General features: G+C 31.5%; 9 protein-coding genes across 9 annotated transcripts; 6 read left to right on the top strand and 3 right to left on the bottom strand.

Moving 5' to 3' along the window:
- Positions 1 to 182: 182 nt before the first annotated feature.
- Positions 183 to 1499, bottom strand: BX663DRAFT_548092 (chitin deacetylase 2; the record flags this gene model as incomplete). Its single annotated transcript, XM_051531055.1, has 1 exon — positions 183 to 1499. One exon carries the CDS (start codon positions 1497 to 1499, stop codon positions 183 to 185), a length of 1317 nt encoding a protein of 438 aa, XP_051386982.1.
- Positions 1500 to 2225: 726 nt separating this feature from the next.
- On the top strand, positions 2226 to 3950 carry BX663DRAFT_539768 (uncharacterized protein). The gene is made up of 2 exons (XM_051530730.1): positions 2226 to 3568; positions 3632 to 3950. Exons 1-2 carry the CDS (start codon positions 2348 to 2350, stop codon positions 3905 to 3907), a joined length of 1497 nt encoding a protein of 498 aa, XP_051386981.1. The 5' UTR covers positions 2226 to 2347; the 3' UTR covers positions 3908 to 3950.
- A 73-nt stretch (positions 3951 to 4023) lies between these two features.
- On the top strand, positions 4024 to 4469 carry BX663DRAFT_494456 (uncharacterized protein). Its single transcript, XM_051525496.1, has one exon. The coding sequence runs from the start codon at positions 4075 to 4077 to the stop codon at positions 4288 to 4290; it is 216 nt and encodes a 71-aa protein (XP_051386980.1). The 5' UTR covers positions 4024 to 4074; the 3' UTR covers positions 4291 to 4469.
- An 80-nt stretch (positions 4470 to 4549) lies between these two features.
- Positions 4550 to 5636, top strand: BX663DRAFT_494454 (tRNA-guanine(15) transglycosylase-like protein). Its single transcript, XM_051525495.1, has 2 exons — positions 4550 to 4818; positions 4876 to 5636. The coding sequence occupies exons 1-2, from the start codon at positions 4669 to 4671 to the stop codon at positions 5593 to 5595; spliced, it is 870 nt and encodes a 289-aa protein (XP_051386979.1). The 5' UTR covers positions 4550 to 4668; the 3' UTR covers positions 5596 to 5636.
- Positions 5637 to 5686: 50 nt separating this feature from the next.
- BX663DRAFT_426264 (dihydroorotase, homodimeric type) lies at positions 5687 to 6856 on the bottom strand (the record flags this gene model as incomplete). The annotated part of the gene is made up of 2 exons (XM_051522529.1): positions 5687 to 6628; positions 6734 to 6856. The coding sequence occupies 2 exons, from the start codon at positions 6854 to 6856 to the stop codon at positions 5687 to 5689; spliced, it is 1065 nt and encodes a 354-aa protein (XP_051386978.1).
- A 473-nt stretch (positions 6857 to 7329) lies between these two features.
- BX663DRAFT_494442 (armadillo-type protein) lies at positions 7330 to 9317 on the bottom strand. The gene is made up of 4 exons (XM_051525494.1): positions 8852 to 9317; positions 8373 to 8742; positions 7938 to 8298; positions 7330 to 7876 (listed from the first exon to the last, which is right to left on the bottom strand). Exons 1-4 carry the CDS (start codon positions 8884 to 8886, stop codon positions 7338 to 7340), a joined length of 1305 nt encoding a protein of 434 aa, XP_051386977.1. The 5' UTR covers positions 8887 to 9317; the 3' UTR covers positions 7330 to 7337.
- Positions 9318 to 10200: 883 nt separating this feature from the next.
- Positions 10201 to 11972, top strand: BX663DRAFT_494434 (uncharacterized protein). The gene is made up of 4 exons (XM_051525493.1): positions 10201 to 10493; positions 10577 to 10604; positions 10665 to 11070; positions 11221 to 11972. The coding sequence occupies exons 1-4, from the start codon at positions 10339 to 10341 to the stop codon at positions 11766 to 11768; spliced, it is 1137 nt and encodes a 378-aa protein (XP_051386976.1). The 5' UTR covers positions 10201 to 10338; the 3' UTR covers positions 11769 to 11972.
- On the top strand, positions 11922 to 13958 carry BX663DRAFT_548087 (uncharacterized protein; the record flags this gene model as incomplete). The annotated part of the gene is made up of 9 exons (XM_051531054.1): positions 11922 to 12058; positions 12190 to 12497; positions 12561 to 12602; positions 12685 to 12753; positions 12814 to 13011; positions 13075 to 13173; positions 13253 to 13356; positions 13436 to 13780; positions 13845 to 13958. The coding sequence occupies 9 exons, from the start codon at positions 11922 to 11924 to the stop codon at positions 13956 to 13958; spliced, it is 1416 nt and encodes a 471-aa protein (XP_051386975.1).
- Positions 13959 to 15232: 1274 nt separating this feature from the next.
- BX663DRAFT_494427 (uncharacterized protein) lies at positions 15233 to 21470 on the top strand. The gene is made up of 6 exons (XM_051525492.1): positions 15233 to 16441; positions 16584 to 16779; positions 16863 to 17735; positions 17795 to 18360; positions 18560 to 19808; positions 19911 to 21470. The coding sequence occupies exons 1-6, from the start codon at positions 15432 to 15434 to the stop codon at positions 21324 to 21326; spliced, it is 5310 nt and encodes a 1769-aa protein (XP_051386974.1). The 5' UTR covers positions 15233 to 15431; the 3' UTR covers positions 21327 to 21470.
- The last annotated feature ends 490 nt before the right edge of the window (positions 21471 to 21960 follow it).

The raw sequence follows: 21960 nt of genomic DNA, 5'->3' as shown, positions 1-21960 counted from the left end.
GACAATGTAGCATTCTAGAGCATATTATAAATAAGCACAAAAGAGAGGGAGAGAGAGAAAATTAAACTGAACTTTTATTATTAACGCAAATAATTTTAATGAAATAAGAATTTTTTTTTTAAAAAAAAAAGAAAAGAAAAAGAGAAAACAAAATGCTAAAATAAATCAATATAAACGGTTATTTAAATGAGATAAATGGCAGCAGCAAGGGCACCAAGTAAAGCCATACTAGAGCCGCGAACAGCATTACCAGCGCTTACAATAGCGTTGTGTTTAGAGGCAGTGGTATCAGATTTGTCATTGTCAGACGTAGAAGAATTGGAGTCGGACTTGGAAGAATCAGAGTCAGACTTGGAAGCATCAGTAGTAGTAGACTTGGAAGCATCAGTAGTAGTAGTAGTAGACTTGGAGGTTTCAATAGTGCTCTTAGAAGTACCGTTCATAACAGGAGTCCATTCAAAGTCTTCAAAGTAAGGGTAACTGATGTTGTGACAGGTAGCGACGTTAACAACATGCTTGTATGAAGACATGATATCAGGTAAGTATTTCATAGCCAAGGACATAGTAATGTTAGTAAGTTCGTGAGACAAGACAATGTTACCAGTTTCAGCAAAGGTACCATTCTTTCCCATTTCAATAAATGCTTCGTAGTTTTGTTCAACAGGAGGAATAGTAGCAGGGCTAACAGCACTCCAGTCATTAGTATCTTCACTCCAGACAACAGCAGTCAAACCTAATTGAGTAGCAATCCAACGGACACGGTTATCAATATCACCATAAGGAGGACGCCAGAAACGAGGAGTAAGACCAGTGGCAAGCTTGATAGCCTTTTGAGCATAGTAAAATTCAGCAAGAACTTCTTCATTTGTAAAGGTAGTCATTAAGGGATGAGACCAAGTGTGACAAGCGATTTGATGACCATCCTTAATACCACGCATAGCACCATAAGGCCAGTCAATAACGTTAGAACCAATGTAGAATAAAGTAGCTTTTAATTCCTTTTCTTGAAGGAAATCATAGAATGCATTATGAGAACAGTTGGGTCCATCATCGTAAGTCAAACCCCAAGTCTCGGGTTCAGGACAATAGTAAATATCTTTGTTGACATCGGGGAGCTTAGGAGTAACACAGCCAGAGGCAGACCACCAACAGTCAGGATCAGCTGTAGCATTGTAGCCACTCATGTCCAAGACACCATCAACAGCTGTACGGACAGGAATATCAGGAGCCTTAGACCAGTCAATAGAGTTATACAAGTTTCTGAATTCTTCTGTTTCGTTCATACCGTTTGAAGTAGCTTTTACCCAAACGGTGGGCCATTCAGCAGGATTAATGTTGATCACAGCTGGGTCAGGATTGTAATAAACACATTCCTTGAAGGGATCAAGACTGGTTGTTTGTGTAATAGAAGGAATAGATACATTCAAAGGATTTGTCTTCGAGGTGAAACTCTTCCAATAATCTATTGTATCTGCAGATACTAATGCTGCAGAGAGCATAAGAGAAAGAAAGTACACCATTATTCTTAATATAATAAATAAAATGGGAATGTTGAACTTGATCCTTCTCATGTTTTCGTCTTTATTTATATACTTGATCACAATCGAGCGGTGGCAGTATATTTTTATATGCTACTTTGTATCTTGGCATCTATTCCTACCGACTCCGGTTAAAAATAAATAAACCAAATATGGTCTTATTATACACTGAATTAAAAATAGACGAAAAATAAATATAGAAAAAACATCTTTTTTTTTCAAATTCTATGAAAAAATAAAATAAAATGAAAAATGATTTGTCAGAATTTCATGATGGCAAGTTTTACAAAGCATTTTAGCTATCATTGAATCGATTACTTATTATGACAAAATAAGATTTCAGAACAACGACAATAATAACCAAATTTGCATAAAATTTTAATACAATTTAAAACAATGACATCAATAACGTTTACATTTCATATTAAAATACGCGAAATCGAAAAATGATGCTTACTATTATTTCAATAGTAGCTTTAAGTCGTAAAAAAAAAAAATAAAAAATAAAAAATAAAAAAAGAGAGTCGGTTTCAATCCATATCTGAGAAATGTAATAAATTTTATTGGGTAAAACAAGAAAAATTCTTTTCTTGTACGCGGTTAATTTACTAGTGATAAGTACTTTATTTTTTTTTTTTTTTTTTTTTTTTTTTTTTTTTTTTTTTTTTTTTTTTAAACATGTTATACATTTTTTTTCGTTTTTCGTTTTTCGTTTTTCGTTCTCTTCTTTTCACTTGGTTGTTTATTTATTTATTAGTAGCTTTACTTTTTCTCTATTTTTGTTTTTTTTCCCAGAAAATAGAATCGAGATGAATACATCGATATTAACAAATGCAGAAAATACTATTGTATTACAGCAAAGAAGGCCATCTGACATTTTGGAGGAATCTTATGTTGCACAAAATGTCAATAGTAACAGTAATAGTCGAAAGAATTCATATTCTTCAGCAACTACTGCAACTGGCGAGTTAACCAATTACAGCTCTTTTTCTACTGCAGTAACTAGCTCAACTACAAATGCATCCATAAGTCATGATAACTTTATTAACTCTACTTTTTGGTCTGTCCCTACTACATCTAGTAATACTACCGTAAATATAGGACATGACACTTTTTGTGCTTCCCAACCTAATTCCATCATTCATCCATTAGATTCAAATCTAATGTTCCAAAACTGGAATTCAACTTCTTTCTCTGCTCAACAAATGAAACAAGGAGAATGGAATCTACAAGAACTACAGCCTCAGCATAATATACCGTTTTTAACAAATCCTTCATCTTCTACCTCCATCAATGCTACTTATACAGCTAATACAATTTCCACACCTACCTTTACCTCGATTACTACTAATAATTCTACTAATTCTAATACAGCCACTATTACTACTTCTACTTCTTCTACTACTACTACAAATAATAATAATACTAACAATAATAACAATAATAATAACAACAACAATACTATCATTAATCCCTCTATCCCTAATAATAACAATACTCATTACATGTTGAATAACATAATACCACAAGATCCAACTACAAATGATTACAGTCATATAATTCCTATGGAAGGTTTTGGTTACGGCGGTAGTTTCACTTCAACAAATATGACTACAGAGCCACCCTCAATGGTGAATACAGCCTATTCAACACCTAATAGTGGATTAATGACACCGCCTGTACCGAATTATTTTATGCCTAGACATAGTTTACCAACTATGATGAACACAAGTATGATGTCGATGTCTGTTGATCATCATAAGGCAACTGTACGTAAAAACCGTCGTAATTCTTCTAATGACATGTGTCAACCTCAACGTACTTATGGCAAGAGAAATTCATCTCATCCTTCAGTTGCTTCAGTTGTTTCACTGACAGCTCACGAACCTGTAGCAAAAATAATCAATGGTATTGAGCATATCACTTTTCTATACTCGCATGATCGTCTTGTAAGAGAATATACAGTTCGTACAGATGTGCATAATGTAAATATAAATGATATTGGGGCTGAATTTCGTATGCAAAATGCTGTAAGTATATAAATATATGTATATGTATATTTCAATTAAAATATATATATATATATATTATAGATTTATCCAAGAGCCAATGTACATAGAGATGAATATGACGGTAATCGATGGGACTACGAGACAAGTTGTAATGAGTTGGGTTGGAGACTTTGTTGGTTAAATAGCGAGCAATTAGTTGGCAGAAGAGGTCTTATTCAACGTGCAGTTGACTCTTATCGTAATCGACATGCTGAAATGCGCTCAAGGAGAGTTACTCGTCAAGAAAAAGTAGCAAATGGTACTTTGCGTAAACGTCGTTCAAAGAAATCTTCGATATCTAATAATACAATTGAATAAATAACAATATAATATGTAGTAATTCATTTTTTTTTAAAAAAATCTCAAATAAAAATCACATAATAATAAGCTGTCTTTTTTTTTTTTTTTTTTTTAATTTTAATATCAGTCCTTTTTTTTTTTTTGTTATAAATAAAAGCCACTTTTTTGACATTTTTATTGTTCGAATGCAAAAGATGGCTAGTGCAATTAACTTTAAATTACAACAAACAGACTCCAATTTGATTCGTAGAGGAGCATTACAATTTATTAAAAAGAATAAAACAATTCAAACACCAGCATGTATGACTTATACTCTTCGTGGCTCAGTACCCCATCTTGTTGCAGATAATTTGAAATCATTACCCATTGAACTAGTTCAAGTCTCTTTAGAACAATTGTAAAGATTTTTTTTTAACGTAAAAAAAAGGGGGGGAGAGAGAGAGAGGGAAAAAGAGAGATTGAGAAAAGAATTAAAGGATTATAGTGACATCTAATTATGTGCATGTTTCTACATTTAGCTTAGAACAAAAAGTGCCTTCATCTTTTCAATACCCTCATGGTCTTCATAAATATTTGCATCTTGAGGTAAAAAAATAAAATAAAAAAAAACCATCTTTTATTATTAAAAATAACTATCCCCCTTTTTATATATTCTTATATAGAATTATCTTTTATTCTGTGATATACGTGATCCTTTAAAATTATCACCTGTCTCTTTCAATACGGATAAATATCTTTCTGTTGATTCGCATGGTGGTGTTCGTCAAGTTACTTCTGATATGTGGGCAGAAGCATTGACTCATTATCGACCGGATGTTATTTCTCCTATGGCAGACAATATTACTGATATGGAAGCAAGAACAAAACGTATTAAAAAGTCTGTAGATAGATCATTAAAATGGTTGGATGAAAATTTGATCAAATCCAAGGTAACATAAATAAATAAATAAAATGTGTGGAGAATTAGGATATAAATAGGTTATTAGGAATTAGATATTCCAGTATTTGCTCATGTGATGGGACACACAGATATAAATGAACGTGCTCGTTCTGCTATAGCAACAGCTGAACGTGACGTGCAAGGGTTCATTCTCAATTTACTTGGATTGCAGAGAGATGAGTTAAATAAACATATTAGAGCATCTATTGACAATTTGCCTCAAGAGAAGCCTAGAATTGCTTATGGTTTATCTTCACCTGAAGGCATATTGGAAGGTATCTCAAATGGTATTGATTTATTTGATGGAAGCTATGCATATAAAGCTACAGAGAAAGGACGTGCGATTATATTTAAATTTGGTGAAGAGTTAGCATCTAAAGACACCATTAGTACAGAATCAAATCAACCAAAGACATTAAGCTTATGGGATACTCAATTAGCTCATGCCTTTGAGCCTTTAGATACTACTTGTAAATGTGATGCCTGTTCTCGCCCCCATACAAAGGCTTATATTCATCATTTGCTTAATGCTCATGAAATGCTAGGTCCTATTTTGTTGATGAGTCATAATGTTTATCAATTGAATCAATTCATGACTTCTATTAGGAAAAGTATTGAAAACAATCGATTTGAACAAGACAAAGAGACTTTCATGAAGCATTATAGTCATGTAAAAGAAGGCGATGATATGAAAAACCATGAAGACGAAGAAGATACTGAATCATTAGGTGTTCATTTAAAGAAAAAGAGAACTTTATTATTTTAAATAATGATATATATGTATTAACAAGAATACATGATGTAGACTATAATAAAACATTTTATTACAATGATTTTATTTTAAAATGTATATTACATTAAACAAAATTCGAAGCAATCTTCCATCCAATATCTTTGTTAGCATAGAAAGGAACAACAGAGCCTAATTCAGTCTTTGTAGTAGAAATTTGATAAGATGAAGGGACAATGACATTTGTTTCTTTAACTAACGTAACTTTCTTATCCACAAATCCTGGCTTTTGAGAAAGACGATAAAATTGTTTGCCATAATGACAAGCAAAGTTCTCAAGTCGATCAAGACAGCCCATATCTTCAAAGATTTTTGCAAGATAAGGTAAAACAAGAGGGGTAGTAAAAACGCCGGCATTAGAACGAGGGCCCTCCTTGGTTGAGATAGGATGTGGAGCAGAATCAGTTCCTAAAAAGAAACGGGGATGACCTGATCTGATCACCTCTCTCAAGGCCTCACGGTCATGAGGATATTTAGCAACTGGTTTACAGAAATGATGTGCCTGTCCTGCCCAATCATCAACAATCAACTGTAAATGATGAACAGTGATACTACAGGCTACTGTATCACCTAACCTCTTTACCATCTCAACTGCAGCCTTTGTCGTAGCATGTTCCAAAACAATCTTTAATTTGGGAAAGGCTTTATGAATCTTTTCAAGTTCCGGTAAAAATCTCTCTTCAGCATTCATCACACATATATCTTTTTGTGCGTCACTAGGTATTTCACCATGCAAGTTTAAAACCATACCTTCCTCTTCCATTGCTTTAAATACAGGATAATAAACTTCATAGTTTTCAATACCGTTCTCACTATTTGTTGTTACACCACGTGGATAAGATTTGACACCAGCAATACCTGCTTTAGCAGCTTTACGAATTTCGTTAACAGTTAATTCAGGTGACAAATACAAAGTCATGTAAAAAGTGACATTAGGTGCAAGTGCTTCTAATTTTGCTTTATAACTAATTGCTTGCTCTGTTGTTTTAATAGGTGGTTGTAAATTAGGCTTTTATGTGTATGTATGTGGGAAACGAAACCAAAAAAAAAAAAAAAGTTAGATCAAAATACATTTATTTTCTTTTTTTTTTAAACTGATTTATAGATCGTTTACCATAACATATGCAAGAGAAACACCACCTTCTTCAACTTTGGGTGTCACCATACGCATCATATCATCTTGACGAAGATGGATATGAAAATCGCATGCAGAAGGAAGAGTGATGGAAGTAGTCATTTCCTTAATGAGCTGTATAAGTAAGAGTGAGTGAGCAATTGAGTAAGCAGAGGAAAAAAAAAAAGATGGAGCATAATTTACACTCCGCTATCTATACATCATCATTATCAGTATCATCATCAAAAAAGAAAAAAAAAAAAGAATTACATGAATCTAATTCCAAATTCCAAAATTTCAGCTATAATTCTTCAAGGTAGAATTTCACTTTAAATCGCCGTTCATAGTTTGAATATCAGCTTGTGCATAAAAGCTTGTTTACATATCATTGCTTACGTTTAAAACTTGATTACAAAACGTCATACCTACGCAGCACTTTTGATTCGTCTATAAAAAGATAATTATACTATATATAGTATTTCCTTTTAATATTTCTTTATTTAAATAAAGTATTTGTTTTTAAGCATCATTATGATACAAGTATCCATGTTACTACTTGTATTTGACTATTTTTAGAATTTAGCCAAGAGTAATAATTGATAGTTTATAAGTTAATTGTTTTATTAAGGGAAGCTTTTATCAAATTTACTGAATAAGCTAATTTATCTTCCTCTGCATATTCCTTTAGATAAGGCTTATTGATAGCATTAAGAATACGTTGTTGTGTTGATTCTGATAATGTCATATTGGGCTTGTTACATAGATACTCTAAAAAGTCCATAACAACAGCAATAGTTATGTTACCTGGATAGCCGTTACTTTCTTTAGCCAAATAACTTTTTTCTAATTTGAGCAGTAGAACATCCAAGTACAATTCAGGGGATGGCAGCTGAGTCAATAACAGATTAATAATACCAAGAATTCTATCACGGGTGCTTATTTCCATTTGGTTAGCATATGCAATAAACAAATAATGTATTATCTTTTTAATTCGTCGAACAAGGTCATCCAAGGCCACATATTCTAAAAATAATTTAAGTGAATCAAGGGCAGTTTCTTGTCTAATCTTGATAAAGTCAGTGATACTATGAAGTAAATAGTCTAGACTATGTTCGAAACACATGTGAACAAGATGCTTTAAACCTAATTATCATACAAAACAAATTTAGTAATTTTTTTATATATAAACTTCTTTAGCAATCACCTGTATTTTCAACTATTTTTTCATCTGTGGGTATCTCTTGTAAAATTCCAGCATCATATAAATCTTGTGTACAGCTTTTAGCAACTTTAGATAAACTTGTTTGACATGTTGTCTGTACAGTAGGTAGTTCATCAAATGTACCTGATAAAATAATAGGTAATATCATTTCCCCATATTGATATCTTTCACGAGGCGGCCATTGGCATAATAAGTTGCCTAATACGGTAAATAAATTATCTCGTACAAATGCAGATGTATCATAAATTAATCCTGGAATGATTGGCTGTTTGTCTAATTTTTCATTATATTCAAATAATGAATGCAAGCCTTTTGGTGATGCCATTAATACTGCCTCCATAGCCTTTATGTATATAAACAGTAAGATATTCATCATTATTGCCCATATACCCAAATTATAAATATATATATATATACCTTAATGCCAGAAACTCGAACAGCTGCATGCTTATGTGTAAGAATAGGCATTGTTAAGCGAATCATTCGTTCACAGGCATAATCCACAGATTTAGACTGAGTGTTGGAGTACAATACAATAAGCTTTGCACATTCCTTTTGTACATCAGCAAAGAGATCCTCACCGGCTATTTGCATTATATCCATGAATAATTCACTTATTTTTATTGAAATTTTAGAATCTGATTGTTTTGATAATTTAACGCACAATTCCATCCAAGCAACACGAATTTCTTCAGTTGTTTCTTTTTTAATACGTTGTGTCATGTGATCAAGCAATTTTTCCATCAAATTATTTTTTATTTCTCCCTTCTCACAATAGCTGATCAATCTTTGATCATGAAATCAAAAAAGAAATAAGCATTCACCTTCGCTCCCCCTTAATCTATTTCTTTTCTTTTCTTTTTTTTTTCTCCCTCTCTCTTTTTATTATTATTTACCTATTTAATGAATCAACTGTTTGCTCTCTAACCATCTCAATTTCACTTTCAGAGGAAATGAGTAAAGCATCCAATGTCTTCTCAAGTAAAAAAATCGCCGCTATGGATGTATCATTTCTATTTTTAATGCTGATAATTATATTTTTGACAGATTCGATAGATCGCCTTTTCACAGGTCGATCTTTAGTGCTAGTATCTGACAATTTTGAAAGATGTTCTCCTATAGTCTTAATCGACAAAACTTAAAATCTCATGGACAAAATAGAATGAAATAAATAAAAAAAAAAGGGAGAATTACTTTAACAATTTCTTCTAGCTCTGCAGAATCTGTCATGATTTTTATAATGTCAAAAAAGAAAAGAAAAGCAGTTATCTTTGGAGTCATATATGATAATATATAAAGTCACAATTATTATTATTATCAAACATAAATATTTTTTTTTTTAATTTATTAGGCGAATTTAAGCTAGATAGTGTATATGTATATTTTTTTTTTTTTTTTTTTTTTTGCTGAATTGGCTTGTATTGAAAAGAGTAAATAGTAGTACCTCTCATGTAGCATATATTCATCATTAAAAAAAAAAAGATGATTATCAGCAATTCGATATCATCTTTTATTATGTTTTATTATTTTACTGGATAAAAATCTCTTCAACTTTATCCTAACAAAACGTGTAAATTACTATTGCAAATGTTTATTGTTATCAGTGATTAGATAGAATTGAATTAGCTGCAGAAGCAAAAAGAATAAAAATAAAAATAATTATGAAGTATCAACCTTTGAAAGGGTATAAAAAAAAAGTCAAGTTAAAGTGAATCTTCTTTTTTTTTTTAATTAACTTCATCATATAAGACGCTTGCAATCACTCAAAGTTGCTTAAATAGGAAGACTTATACAGTTAAAAGCCTAAATTTAGAGTATTAATGATTAAGTATTTAATAAATATAACTTAATGTTGCTTAGCTACAACGGTTAATGTATTGTCTTATGGGAAACAGGTAATAGAAAATCATAATAATATATTGATGAGTATTTTTTTTTTGATTATAATAAAGTGAAGGTAGGAAAGGAAATACACTTCTATGTAGTTTGTTTCTTTTGGATATAAGTAGCAAGAGTACTTTTTGTAGAGCTTCATAATATAAATTAAATACAGGAAAACATGAAAGAAAAATAATAAAAGGTTCCCCCTAGCAAATAAGCAGTGAATAGTCTCCTATGCGATCAATAACACTGTTGAATACCCCGCTGACATCCCCATCATTGGACTGGGCGGGAAAATCTTGATATTATGAAGGGAATCCGGGGTTGTTACTATTTAAACTTATTTTAATGACGAATTAAAATTGTTAGTTACACATGAATACACACACACACACATACACAAAAAAAAAAAAGGAGATAGATTACAGTGAATATGTTGTAACCCCCTAAACTTATTTATTTTATTTATTTATTTATTTTATTTTATTTTTTTCACTTCATCATGACTGCATCAGATAATACACTTGAAAGCATTCCTGCTGATCAACAAGGCAGTTTTTCTTCTTTCTTAAAGACTTTAGCTTCTTTTACTGGTGACCTCTCTAATTTAACATGTCCTTCATTCTTATTGGCCCCCATCTCTTTATTAGAATATTCGTAAGTTTTTTTTTTCTTTCATTTAAATATACATGTACATGTAAGGATTGTCCTTAATCTATATTATTCCATTTTTTATATAGTTCCTTTTGGGCTGATCAACCAGGACTTGTAAGTTGTGTTTATTGACTCTCTTAATAAAATATTAAACATACATTATTATGATGATAGCTGTGTGAAATTGGAAAATCAAATAGTGCAGAGGAGCGCTTCTATGCAGCTATTAAATGGTTTATTTCTTCTTTAAATGGATCATTCTCTAGTCGTGTACCTAAAGGAGAATGGGAGAAGAAGCCCTTTAATCCTATTCTTGGTGAACAATTTCATTGTAAATGGGATGATCATACACGTATTGTTTGTGAACAAGTATCTCATCACCCTCCTGTATCAGGATTTTACATTGAGAATAAAGAAGCAGGCATTAGTGTTAATGGTCATGATGGACAAAAGACCCGTTTCTCTGGAACACAAATGTTGGTAGATCAAATTGGTTATTGTACACTTAAATTAACTCAACTTGATGAAACTTATTTATTTACGTTACCATCCGTATCAGTCAATGGTATTTGGTATGCTGGTAAAGTAGTATATGAATATATATGTATATATATATATTTGTGTGTGTATATGTGTGTATAATAGGATAAAAATACATACAAAATATCTTACAATCTATTACATATATACATATATACATATATACATATATGTGTGTGTGTATGTGTAGCTCCTTATGTTGAATTACATGGTACATCATTTGTTCATTCTACAAGTGGTTTCTTTGCTTCTATTGAATATACTACAAAAGGATGGATTTCTGGAGAAATTCATCACTTCAAGGCAACTATTTCTCATGAATCACTCACAAGTCCTACCATTATTGAAGGACAATGGACGGGTAAATCTACAATCACAAAGAATAAAAAGACAGAGAATTTTCTTGATTTAAATATACTTGAGAAACCCAAGCCTTATGTTAGACCTGTAGAAGAACAAGACGAATTAGAATCTCGTCGTATTTGGCAAAAGGTATCTCAAGCGCTTAAATCAGGAGATTATGCTACTGCTTCAAGTGAAAAATCTGCAATTGAAAATCAACAACGCGTCCTACGAAAGGAGCGCGAAGAAAGGAAAGAGAAATGGGTTCCTAAATATTTTGTTTCTGTTGCTGGAGAAGAAATTTATGGTGACTTGCGTAAAAAGATGATTGAAAAGGCTGATTCCAAATTTATAGATACCATGGGCAAAGGTGGTTGGATGTTTAAAGAAGCCTAAAAAAGAAAAAGAAAAAAAAAACTATTTATTATTCTATTATATAAAACAATAAGGAGAGATAATAAGCTTAAGCTTAATTTTAAATTTAAATTTATTTTAATTTTATTTTAGTTTATTTTATTTTTTATTTTATTTTACTTATTATTTCAAGTAATGTCAAAAAATAAACAACCAAGTCAAAAAAGACAAAAGACTTTATTGAATTACTTTAAAGTACAAGAAAAAAATGAACAGAAAAATGAAGATATCTCGAGTAGTTTAGAAGTATTATCTATCCAGAATGAGGAAAAGTAAAATGAAAGCAAGCAAACAGACAAACAAACAAAATATAATTGCAATTTTATCAAAAACAGACATGTTTATAATTAATGTACAATTATGGCAACCCTATTCTTTTCTTTTTATTATTATTATTATTTAGTGCGCAAACGTCAAATAAAGACAATTGTAATAAATCAATAATGTCAGAAAAAGCAATCGAGATTAATAACAAGTATATTGATGATGTAGCAATGTTAGAAAAAGTATTCGAGATCGATGATGATAATCTTGAATTAGATACGATCTCTGAAGGCAATAAAGATGAACCATCATTAATTATATCAGAAGAAGAAGAAGATGTTTTGAGTCACAAGAAAAAACGACCAACAAGAAAAAGACTTATTATTGATAGCGACGAAGAGGAAGAAAATGAAAAGTATTCCAAACAAGATAATGTATCAGGATCAGGTAGTTATACAATAACGCCTATATTATATTAAATCACTGATACATGCATATCTTTTATCAAAGAGGATGATATTCAAGATGATTTAAATTTTCTTGATAAATCAGGTACAGAAAAAAAAAAGCAAAAGCAAAAGCAAAAATAATATATAAATATGTATATATTCATATATACTTAATGTATCTATAGACATATTACAAAGCAGAACACGAGGTAGACGAACATCACGCTATAGTGAAGCCTTAAAGAAGTTAAAAGGTCTTTTATTATTAACAAAAAAAAAGGACAAGTAATATTCTTATATTATTATTACTATAGATCGAAAATCTAAATTATCAGAATATGATGTAGTAGAGAAGGGCCCTATTGAAAAATATTCAATTCATATGAATACTGATAGTGACACATGTACTGATGAGGATGAGGACAATGATGAATTTATTGTAGATGACGATATCATTGATGGTGAGAAAGCCACTGTTCAAGATTCCGAATTAGCTATAATGGAAATGCCACGTAAATTACACAACACGTTTTAATTATAATCAAATGATAACTAATTTACATTGTATTGTGTAGCTGAGTTCAGTAAGAGAAGACTCTTATCTTTTAGAAGACAGCTTGAAATTTATATACAATACTTGATAGAATTAATATTGAACCCTACATTCGATATTTGTAAGTATATTTACTACTACTACTACTATTATTATTATTATTCTCTCTCTCTTTATCTAAGTAAATCTCAATATATTAGCAACACATGCTCAATATAGTATAGCTAAAAATACGGTCATGAAAAGAATACAAGGTTATAAAGATTCAATGGTAACTAGTGACGTCTGGCTTCCTGAATTTAAGGTATAATACAACAATAAGGCAACTATATATATATATATATGTATATGCATACAATTAATACAACATAATCAAATAATAGAAAGCAATCGATACATATTCAATATGGAAACAAAAAGATTCTTCTACACTATTTGATTGTTATGATATTATAAAATGTGAAGCATGCCGAAATAATAAGCCAGCAAAGATTCAAATAAAACTTTCTTCGGACGATTTACCGAGCTCAGTTACATTTTATCTTGGTAGTGAATGTAGTAGAAAAGGCGAGATGTATCACTATTATAAACATTTTTCGTCACACATGTATAATAATGTAAAAAACCTTGTTGAAAAAGTACGCTCTAGTTTGATGTTTGACTATGGAGAACAATCACAAAGTAAGATTGTTTTTAATAGATTAGTTGAAGAGGGGCATATAAAAAAGGTAATTGTAGATACCTGTTTATGTAATCATAAACTGATTAAAATCCTTCTTAATATATAAATAGTTAACAAATGAAGTAAAACGTTCTTTTAATGATGTTGCAGTCTTATATAACTTAAAAGGTCATAGAACAAGGGTTGAAGATACTAGTAGTAGTAGTAGTAATGAAGATTCGTAGCAATAAACTACGTTAAATCATATCTGTATTTAATAGTAATAATAATAAAAAAAAAAGATCTGTGCATATAAATAATATTAAGAAATTACGCTTTTTACACAGACATGTTTGTTAAGAAATAGGAAAAAAAAAAGGCTCTAAAAAGCTATCAATTTAAGTGACTATTTGCCTTTTAACAGTATTATTGATATTTCTAAACCCTAATTATTTGATCTCTTCTTTAAAAGTGTACTCTATTCTTTAGGACGTGTATAACAATAAAAAAAAATGGTCTGACAACTCGCAAAAATAAAAATAAAAAACAAAAAACAATAATGACATGATCCATTACTACTATTTTATGATCACAGAGTAGCATCCCAGAAGAAGAAGAGGAAAAAAAAAGATGATACGTACAGCATAACACAAGAACGGAGAAGTATAGATATTAAAATAAATTTAGGGTCCATTTTAGATAGGCTTGTATCAATAAGCAGAGTTTATTGTCTACAGAAGAAGTTAATAAGCTAATCAAAAGGATTGGATTCTTACCTTTTTCTTTTAATAAAAGTACCCTATTTCATCTCCAAAAATAATAATAATGAACACAAAATTAAGCCTACAATAGCGAACTAGAATTGTTGAACACAAAAATAATGGGCTCTATTGAGGTTAGACGAATTCTAATTTATTGAAGGAAGTTGTATTTTTTTTTATGCTTATTATTCTCAAATATACATTTTAGGAACCTTTTTAATCAAATTAGGGAAGATTTATTTATTTATTTATTTATTCTCTTTTTTTCTTTCTCTTTCATTTCTTGTTTTTTCCTTTTTTTTTTCTTTTTGTCCTTTCTTTTTAAAACAGCCTATTTTTAATCTCCCTTCATTATATATAACAATTATATATGCTTAAGCATATATATTAATTACTTCATTATTACATTTACATACAATAAATTCACCCCCTTAAATTTCATTTTTTTTTCAAGTTGCAGAGATACACCTGATCTCAACTTTTAATATATTACAGCATAAAAATTCAAGAAGAAAATCAGCTTTTCTTTTACTCATTTCTTCTTTCTTTCGTTTATTTTGATTCTATATAATATCTATTTAAACAAACAAACAAACAAAAAACAATAAGGCTTCTCTCTACCCCTACCCAACCTTTATATTTTTATTTTATTTTTTTTTAGTATAACAAAAAAAAAACTTTAATTAAATGGGAGCAAAACATAGTAAAAGCAGTAACGATCCAAATTCTCGGTTAGTCAATACCAATTATCATAATGACTTATCTCTTAATCATAACAAGAAAAGAAAGAACCATCTAAAAGCAGTGTTAAGGTCAAATAGGAAGAAGAAGTTGACTACTACTACTACTACTACTACAGTAACAGATAACTATCTCTCAACTCCGTCTTCCTGTACGACAACTGAACACGAATTACCTAAAGATAAAATAATTGAAAACCAAGTTACAACAACAACAATGGAAACAACAACAAACTTAAAAAGTAAAAATAATAGTCATCGTATCACTCAGCCATTAAGTATGCAATCGAGTCCTTCAAGCTTTAATAAACCTTCATCTCTCTCTCCTTCACCTTATTACGACCCATTAAAATTAAAAAGACCTCGACGTATAAATTCACCCTCTAGTGTATTAAACAGTCATAGTGGAATTACCACAAAGCATTTATCTGTCATTAGTAGTAACTCAACTAGCGATGCAGGTCTTTATTCAAATAAAAGTAATATCAGTAGTGTTGCTTGGACAACCTTATCGAACGATCCATTCTCTCAAATTGAAGTAAATACATCCGCATTCACCGACATCACTGACCAATCGACTATCTCTAGAAAATCTTTGTATCCTGTCTCAGATTCCATTACACAAACAGCATCTTCATCTCCTTTTCATCAGTTCTTTAATCAAAACAATAACAGCCATAATAATAGAAAGCATTTAATAAATGCAATCTCAACCGAGGATATTTTAAATATGTTAAACACATATCCTCAACAATCACATCTCATCATAAAGGAAGCATATCAAAGAGCTCAACAACAGAATGATCCTTTCGATTGGACTCAGTTTTATAATGCTCTTGAACAATACACTTCATTCTCTTTAATAAATGACAGTAATCATATAGCCATTGTTTATCTTGCTAAATGTCTTATCTCTGGCCTAGGCGTGACTACAGATATAGACCGTGGATTCGATTTATTGAAATCAAATCCATCATGTGAGGCTTACTATACCCTTGGCCAATGTTATCTAAATGGTATTCAAATTGGGAAAAAGGTAGATAAAACAGCAGCCTTTGAATGTTTTAGAAGAGCGAGTGAATGCATGCAAATCAATGAGTCTACTCTAACTACAATTGCTGAAGCACAATGCGCATTAGCTCGAATGCTTTTTCAAGGTGAGGGTGTTGAACAAAATACAAATGAAGCATTAAATTATTTACATAAAAGTGCCAAGAATAATAACATGTAAATAGATAAATATAAATATATATGTATATACGTATATAGTTCTGCTATTTATTATTATTATTATTATTTAATACTAAATATTATATTTGAATATATACAATATATATATATATATATATATATATATATATATATTTAGGTATGCTCAGTTCCTTATCGGTGTTCATTATGAAAGAGGGTTTGATATTCCACAGGATTTAAAAAAGGCAAAAGAATATTATAAAAAGAGTGCTCAACAAGGGTTTCCAGATGCTCAGGCTGCTTTAGGTGACAGACTAATAATAGAACATGATTATGTACAAGGAATTGAATGGCTGGAGAAAGCCATACAAAAAGTAAAATACATACATATATGTATATATTAGTATTTTTTTTTTTTTTTTTAAAAAAAAATTTAATTTATCAATATATTATTTAGGGAAATAGCCGTGCACATGTTCAGTTGGGGATCTTGTACGATAAGGGAGAAGGTATTCCACAAAACAATGACATGGCATTATTTCATTATAAGGCTGCCGTTGAAAATAATAATCACGCAGCGCAATATATTCTTGGTCTTGTCTATTATTTCGGTCGTCTTGATAGACAAAGGAATCATAAGGAAGCAATTCGACTCATCAAGCAATCTGCTATGGCAGGCTTTCCTTACGCTCAGCGAGTGCTTGGTCAACTCTATCAACAAGGGAATGTCATTTTACCACCCCAGGACACAACCATCTCAATTGACAGTCGACAAAGGACTAAGAAAAATGAACGTGAGGCAATTCGATGGTATAAACGTGCTGCTACTACTGGTAAAGATGTTCCTGCTATGGCCCTTCTTGGGAAATGCTATGAGTACGGTATCGGGGTTGATATTGATCTGGAGAAGGCATTAGCATTCTATGCCAAGGCCGCTGAGATAGACAGTCCATATATGTACAATGTACAAATTGATCAGGCGCTTTTACTACAAAAACTTGCCAGACACACGGATGCCTTCCGTCTTTATAGCCATGTTCTCAAATATGGTGATCCTGTTAAAGATAAACAATCTATTCAAACTGCACATTTATCTGTAGCAAGATATCATCTTTGTCGGGAGGCTATAGAAGGTATTCAGTATGATCCTGTATTAGCACATAAAATGCTCTTAAACTTGGTGGAGACATCAAGTAATCCCCATGCTCATTATTGGCTAGGGTCAATCTATGATGAAGGTATCCCAGAACTTTTCGATATCGATCGTCTAAAGGCATTTCAACATTTTATGATCGCTGCAGAAGGTGGTGATAATGATGCCACATTTTTGGTAATTAATATATATTTATATTAATTTACATTATATATATATTAAATATGATGAAATAGGTTGCATATATGATGTCTAATCAGGTAATACCACTTAAGGGGCCAGAGGACGCATTTCCATGGTATCAAAAGGCTGCAATTAAGGGTCATCCTATGTCTATGCATTCTTTGGGTCTTTGCTATTATAAAGGAATTGGCCAAGAAGATAATAAGCCTAATTTAGAAACAGCCTTAGAATGGTTTCAAAAGGCAGCACGCCTTGGTATCCATGAGTCTATCTCTTACATGGCTCGTATCTATTTACAGTTCATGGTAACTCATCATTATGAAGGTCTTACTCAACTAGCTCAACAAGATAGGACAAGTGCTATTCAATGCCTAAAACAGTCAGCTGAAAGAGATAATACTTATGCTCAACGTGAATTAGGCAAGATGTATTTAACTGGACACGGTCTAAACACTGATTTCCATATGGCAATCGATTTACTTTCAAAAGCTGCTGCAAAAAATGATGCTGAAGCAATGGCATTTTTAGGAGATTGTTACCATAAAGGAACTGGCACAGAAAGAAATTTAGATATCGCTGTAGAATATTATTTAAAGGCTGCAAAGTTAGGTTACCCTTAGTAAGTATAACTATTGTTAATTTTATTTTTTTATTTATTTTTTTTATTTATTTTTTTTATTTATTTTTTTTATTTATTTTTATTTATTTTTATTTATTTTATTTAATGATGATATACTCACGTAACTCTTGTTCCCTCTCTCTCTCTCTTTTTTTTTCTTTCTTTCTTTACTTGCTCCTTTTTATTTCCACTCTTTTAGTGCTTATTCCGCAACTGCTGAATTATATTATGAAATAGACAATTTAACCCTTGCCTATGACTATTATCTATTAGCATCTAAAGAACCAAAGATTGAACAGAACAAGACGGGAATGACTGCTCGAATGATGGTAGCTAGATTAGCTTTAGGCTATATTCCTTCTGTACAAACTAATGCTAGAGGTCTTCAAGAATTACTTGATACCAAGAAAACTATTTGTCCTGAGGTTGCATTTAATATACTATCTGAGCTGGCTATTCAATATCAATTCTCTGATGCATTTCAACCCTTGGGTGTCTGTTATTTGAACGGTACTGGTACTAAAGCAAATGCCCTTCAGGCCGTTTTCTGGTTTCGAAAATCAGCTGAAGAATTCAACGATCGTATTGCTTATTTTAACCTAGCCGATATATATGGGAGTGGACTTATTGAGGGTATCTCTGTTAATATTCGTTTAGCACTGACTTATCTTGAAAGGAGTGCCGAATTAGGATATACAGAAGCTCAATATCGTATGGGCATGATTTATCTTCACGGTGAATATGATGAGATACAAGTCGATAAGCATAAAGCTACTGATTGGTTTAAATTGGCTGAATCCAAATCACATCCTGAAAGTGCATGGATGCTAGCGCAAATGGCTAGCATGAACCATGATCATGAGTTGGAACTACACTATCAAAGGAAGGCTGCCTCCTTAGGCCATGTATTCGCCATGCGTGTTATAGGACAAAAATATCTTGAACAGCTAGATGCTCCCTTTTTGAATGCACCAATGCAACAACAAGAATGTCTTGAGGAGGCCCTGAGGTATTTACATCTAGCAGGAGATGCGGGTGATACAGAATCTCTTATTATCCTGGGGAAGGCCTATAATAATTGTATTAAAACAAAAATTAAGTTTTCTCCTCCTCTTGTTACAAACGAAACACATCAATTGCCGCCTACCCCAAGTAGCACGCAAACTAGTCTTTGTGAAGATAACGAAGAGAATGAATCTCGATTCCAGAGTGAAGAGGATGAGAAAAATTTAGCAATTCAATGTTTTGAAAGAGCATCACACTTGGGTGATATGAATGCCACTTTATACGCTGCAGAGGCTTGGTATGAACAAAAGCAATACGCCGCAGCATTAGAGTATTTTGAAAAGGCTGCAAGTCAAGGTAGTGTTCTTGCCCGCTTCTTTTGTGCACGTTATTGTATAGAGGGTTATGGTGGCATTGAGTTAAATCCAGAAAAAGGTTTTCAGGTAAATAAAAAATAAAAATTGATTTAGCATACATAATTCAATTTCTAATTGCTAAACTTCTGGGGGGTTTTTTTTTCTCTCTCTTTTATTATTATTTATTAGGAACTTTTAATATGTGCTAATGAATTAAATTGTGTTCACGCTTATAACACATTGGGTCAATGTTACGAAAATGGGATTGGCACTGATAAAGATGATCAACTTGCATATGAATGGTACATCCGCTCTGCTGAGATGACACACGATGCTGAAGCTTACTACCGTATTGCGCAAATGTATGCACAGGGACGTATTTCAGCATCAAATAAAGATATTGAGGCCTTCAAGTTTTATGATTTGGCTGTTAATGCAAATCCTGAAAATCATGGACTGTCTTGTTATTATCTAGGATTATACTATTTGAAGGGTATTCCAAAGGAGGACGATGACCTTCATTCATTTCTATTATCACCTGATATATGCATGTCAATTGAATACCTGCGAACTGCATCCGACTTGAATGTTCCAGAGGCTATGCTTCAATTAGGAACATTGTTTTTGAATGAAAATTTTTGTATAGAGGAACAAGAAGAAGGCTTTGCTAAACTTCAACTTGCTGCAGAACTTGGTTTACGTGAGGCTCAATTTGAGCTCGGGCTTTTCTATCATCGTGGTAAAGAAGCAAATATAGAAGAAAGAGATGACACTCATCAAAAAGAGAATAAAGATGATGATGATGATGATGAATATATCATTATCCAACAAGATTTCGAAAAAGCATATGATCTATTTTGTAGATCTGCAGCACAGAGACATCCTACAGCAACTTATTACCTTGGTATCTATCACCAGCATGGTATCTTTGTTCCTCCAGATCCAATAATTGCATTAGAGCAGTATGAAATTGCTGTTCAGTTGTTTGAAATTTATAAGAATGCACCTTATCGTTGGCAAGCAGAATACAACCTTGGACGTATATTACATCATGACATCGATAGTCGTACTCGAGCCTATAAATTATTTCAAGCTGCACATCAGCATGCGCCACTCGAATTTCAATATTTATCAAAAATGATGATTGCACGATACCATCTTTATGGTTGGGCCAATGATGATATAACTTCTATTCAAGCCAGTAAAGAAGAAGCCGCTGCTACTCTTATCCAATTTGCCAAAGATGAAGACTTTGGATATCGTGTTTATCTTGATGTTGCTCAATGCTATGAAAATGGTCTTGGAGTTGAACAAGATTTGAATCAAGCCTTCTATTGGTATAGTGAGTTAATAAATAAGTCGTATTCATTAGCAGACCAACAAAAAGAAATCTTTTCTACTATGATGATGCTTTTGGATGAAGAAATTGAAGAAGATGAAGCTACAGCTATGTTTAAATTAGCGGAATTTTATCGAAGAGGTCTTGTCGATAAAGTAGATATAAAGAAAGCAGATGATTTGTATCGACTTGCTGCTAGTAAAGGAAGCTATGCCGCACAAGAGCATCTTTCTTTTATACTTGAAAGAACTACAATACACGATTAATTTAGGTCTATTATTAATTATCCATTCATTTTTTTTAGCATTTTTTTATTTATTATATATCCTTTTTTTTATTTATTATTATATCCATTGTATTTATATTTACAGATACTATATTTATTTACTCATGTTATCCTGTCATCGTAATAGTAATAAAAAGAAAAAATTCCTTTTTTTATTTCATTACATTCTATAGTCTACAAAGGGATAAAGTTAAGATTTAGTTTTTACAATCTGCAAAACATTATCCGCTGTAGTTTGTTGTACTTAAATGTCGTATTCTATAAATATTTTGTAGTTAGAATGTTATTTTTGGAAAAAGAAATTGAGTTTAATGTTTTGTTATTAGACAAATTAATTAATTAATGAGCCCAGAACATGCTTGTTCGTGTTTCCAAAAAAAAAAAAAAAAAAAAAAAAAAAAAAAAAGGAAAAATTGAATTGTATGAATAACTTTTAATAATAATAATAAATTACTACGCATTTATGCTTTTCTTAGTTCTCAAATCTCTTTAGTAGAAGAGAGTTGATACTAACAGGATTAACCACGAGAAGGTGAAAGCATATCTAATCCCAAAAATAAAATTATAACCAATCCCCCTTGTATAGAGGTTGATCTCTTCTTTTTCTTTTTCCT

This window comes from Cokeromyces recurvatus (assembly GCF_025118155.1).
Source record: "Cokeromyces recurvatus strain NRRL 2243 chromosome Unknown BX663scaffold_2, whole genome shotgun sequence".
NCBI lineage: Eukaryota > Fungi > Mucoromycota > Mucoromycetes > Mucorales > Mucoraceae > Cokeromyces > Cokeromyces recurvatus.
Note: the sequence above shows the minus strand (reverse complement) of the source record. Positions and strands in the feature narration are given on the sequence as shown.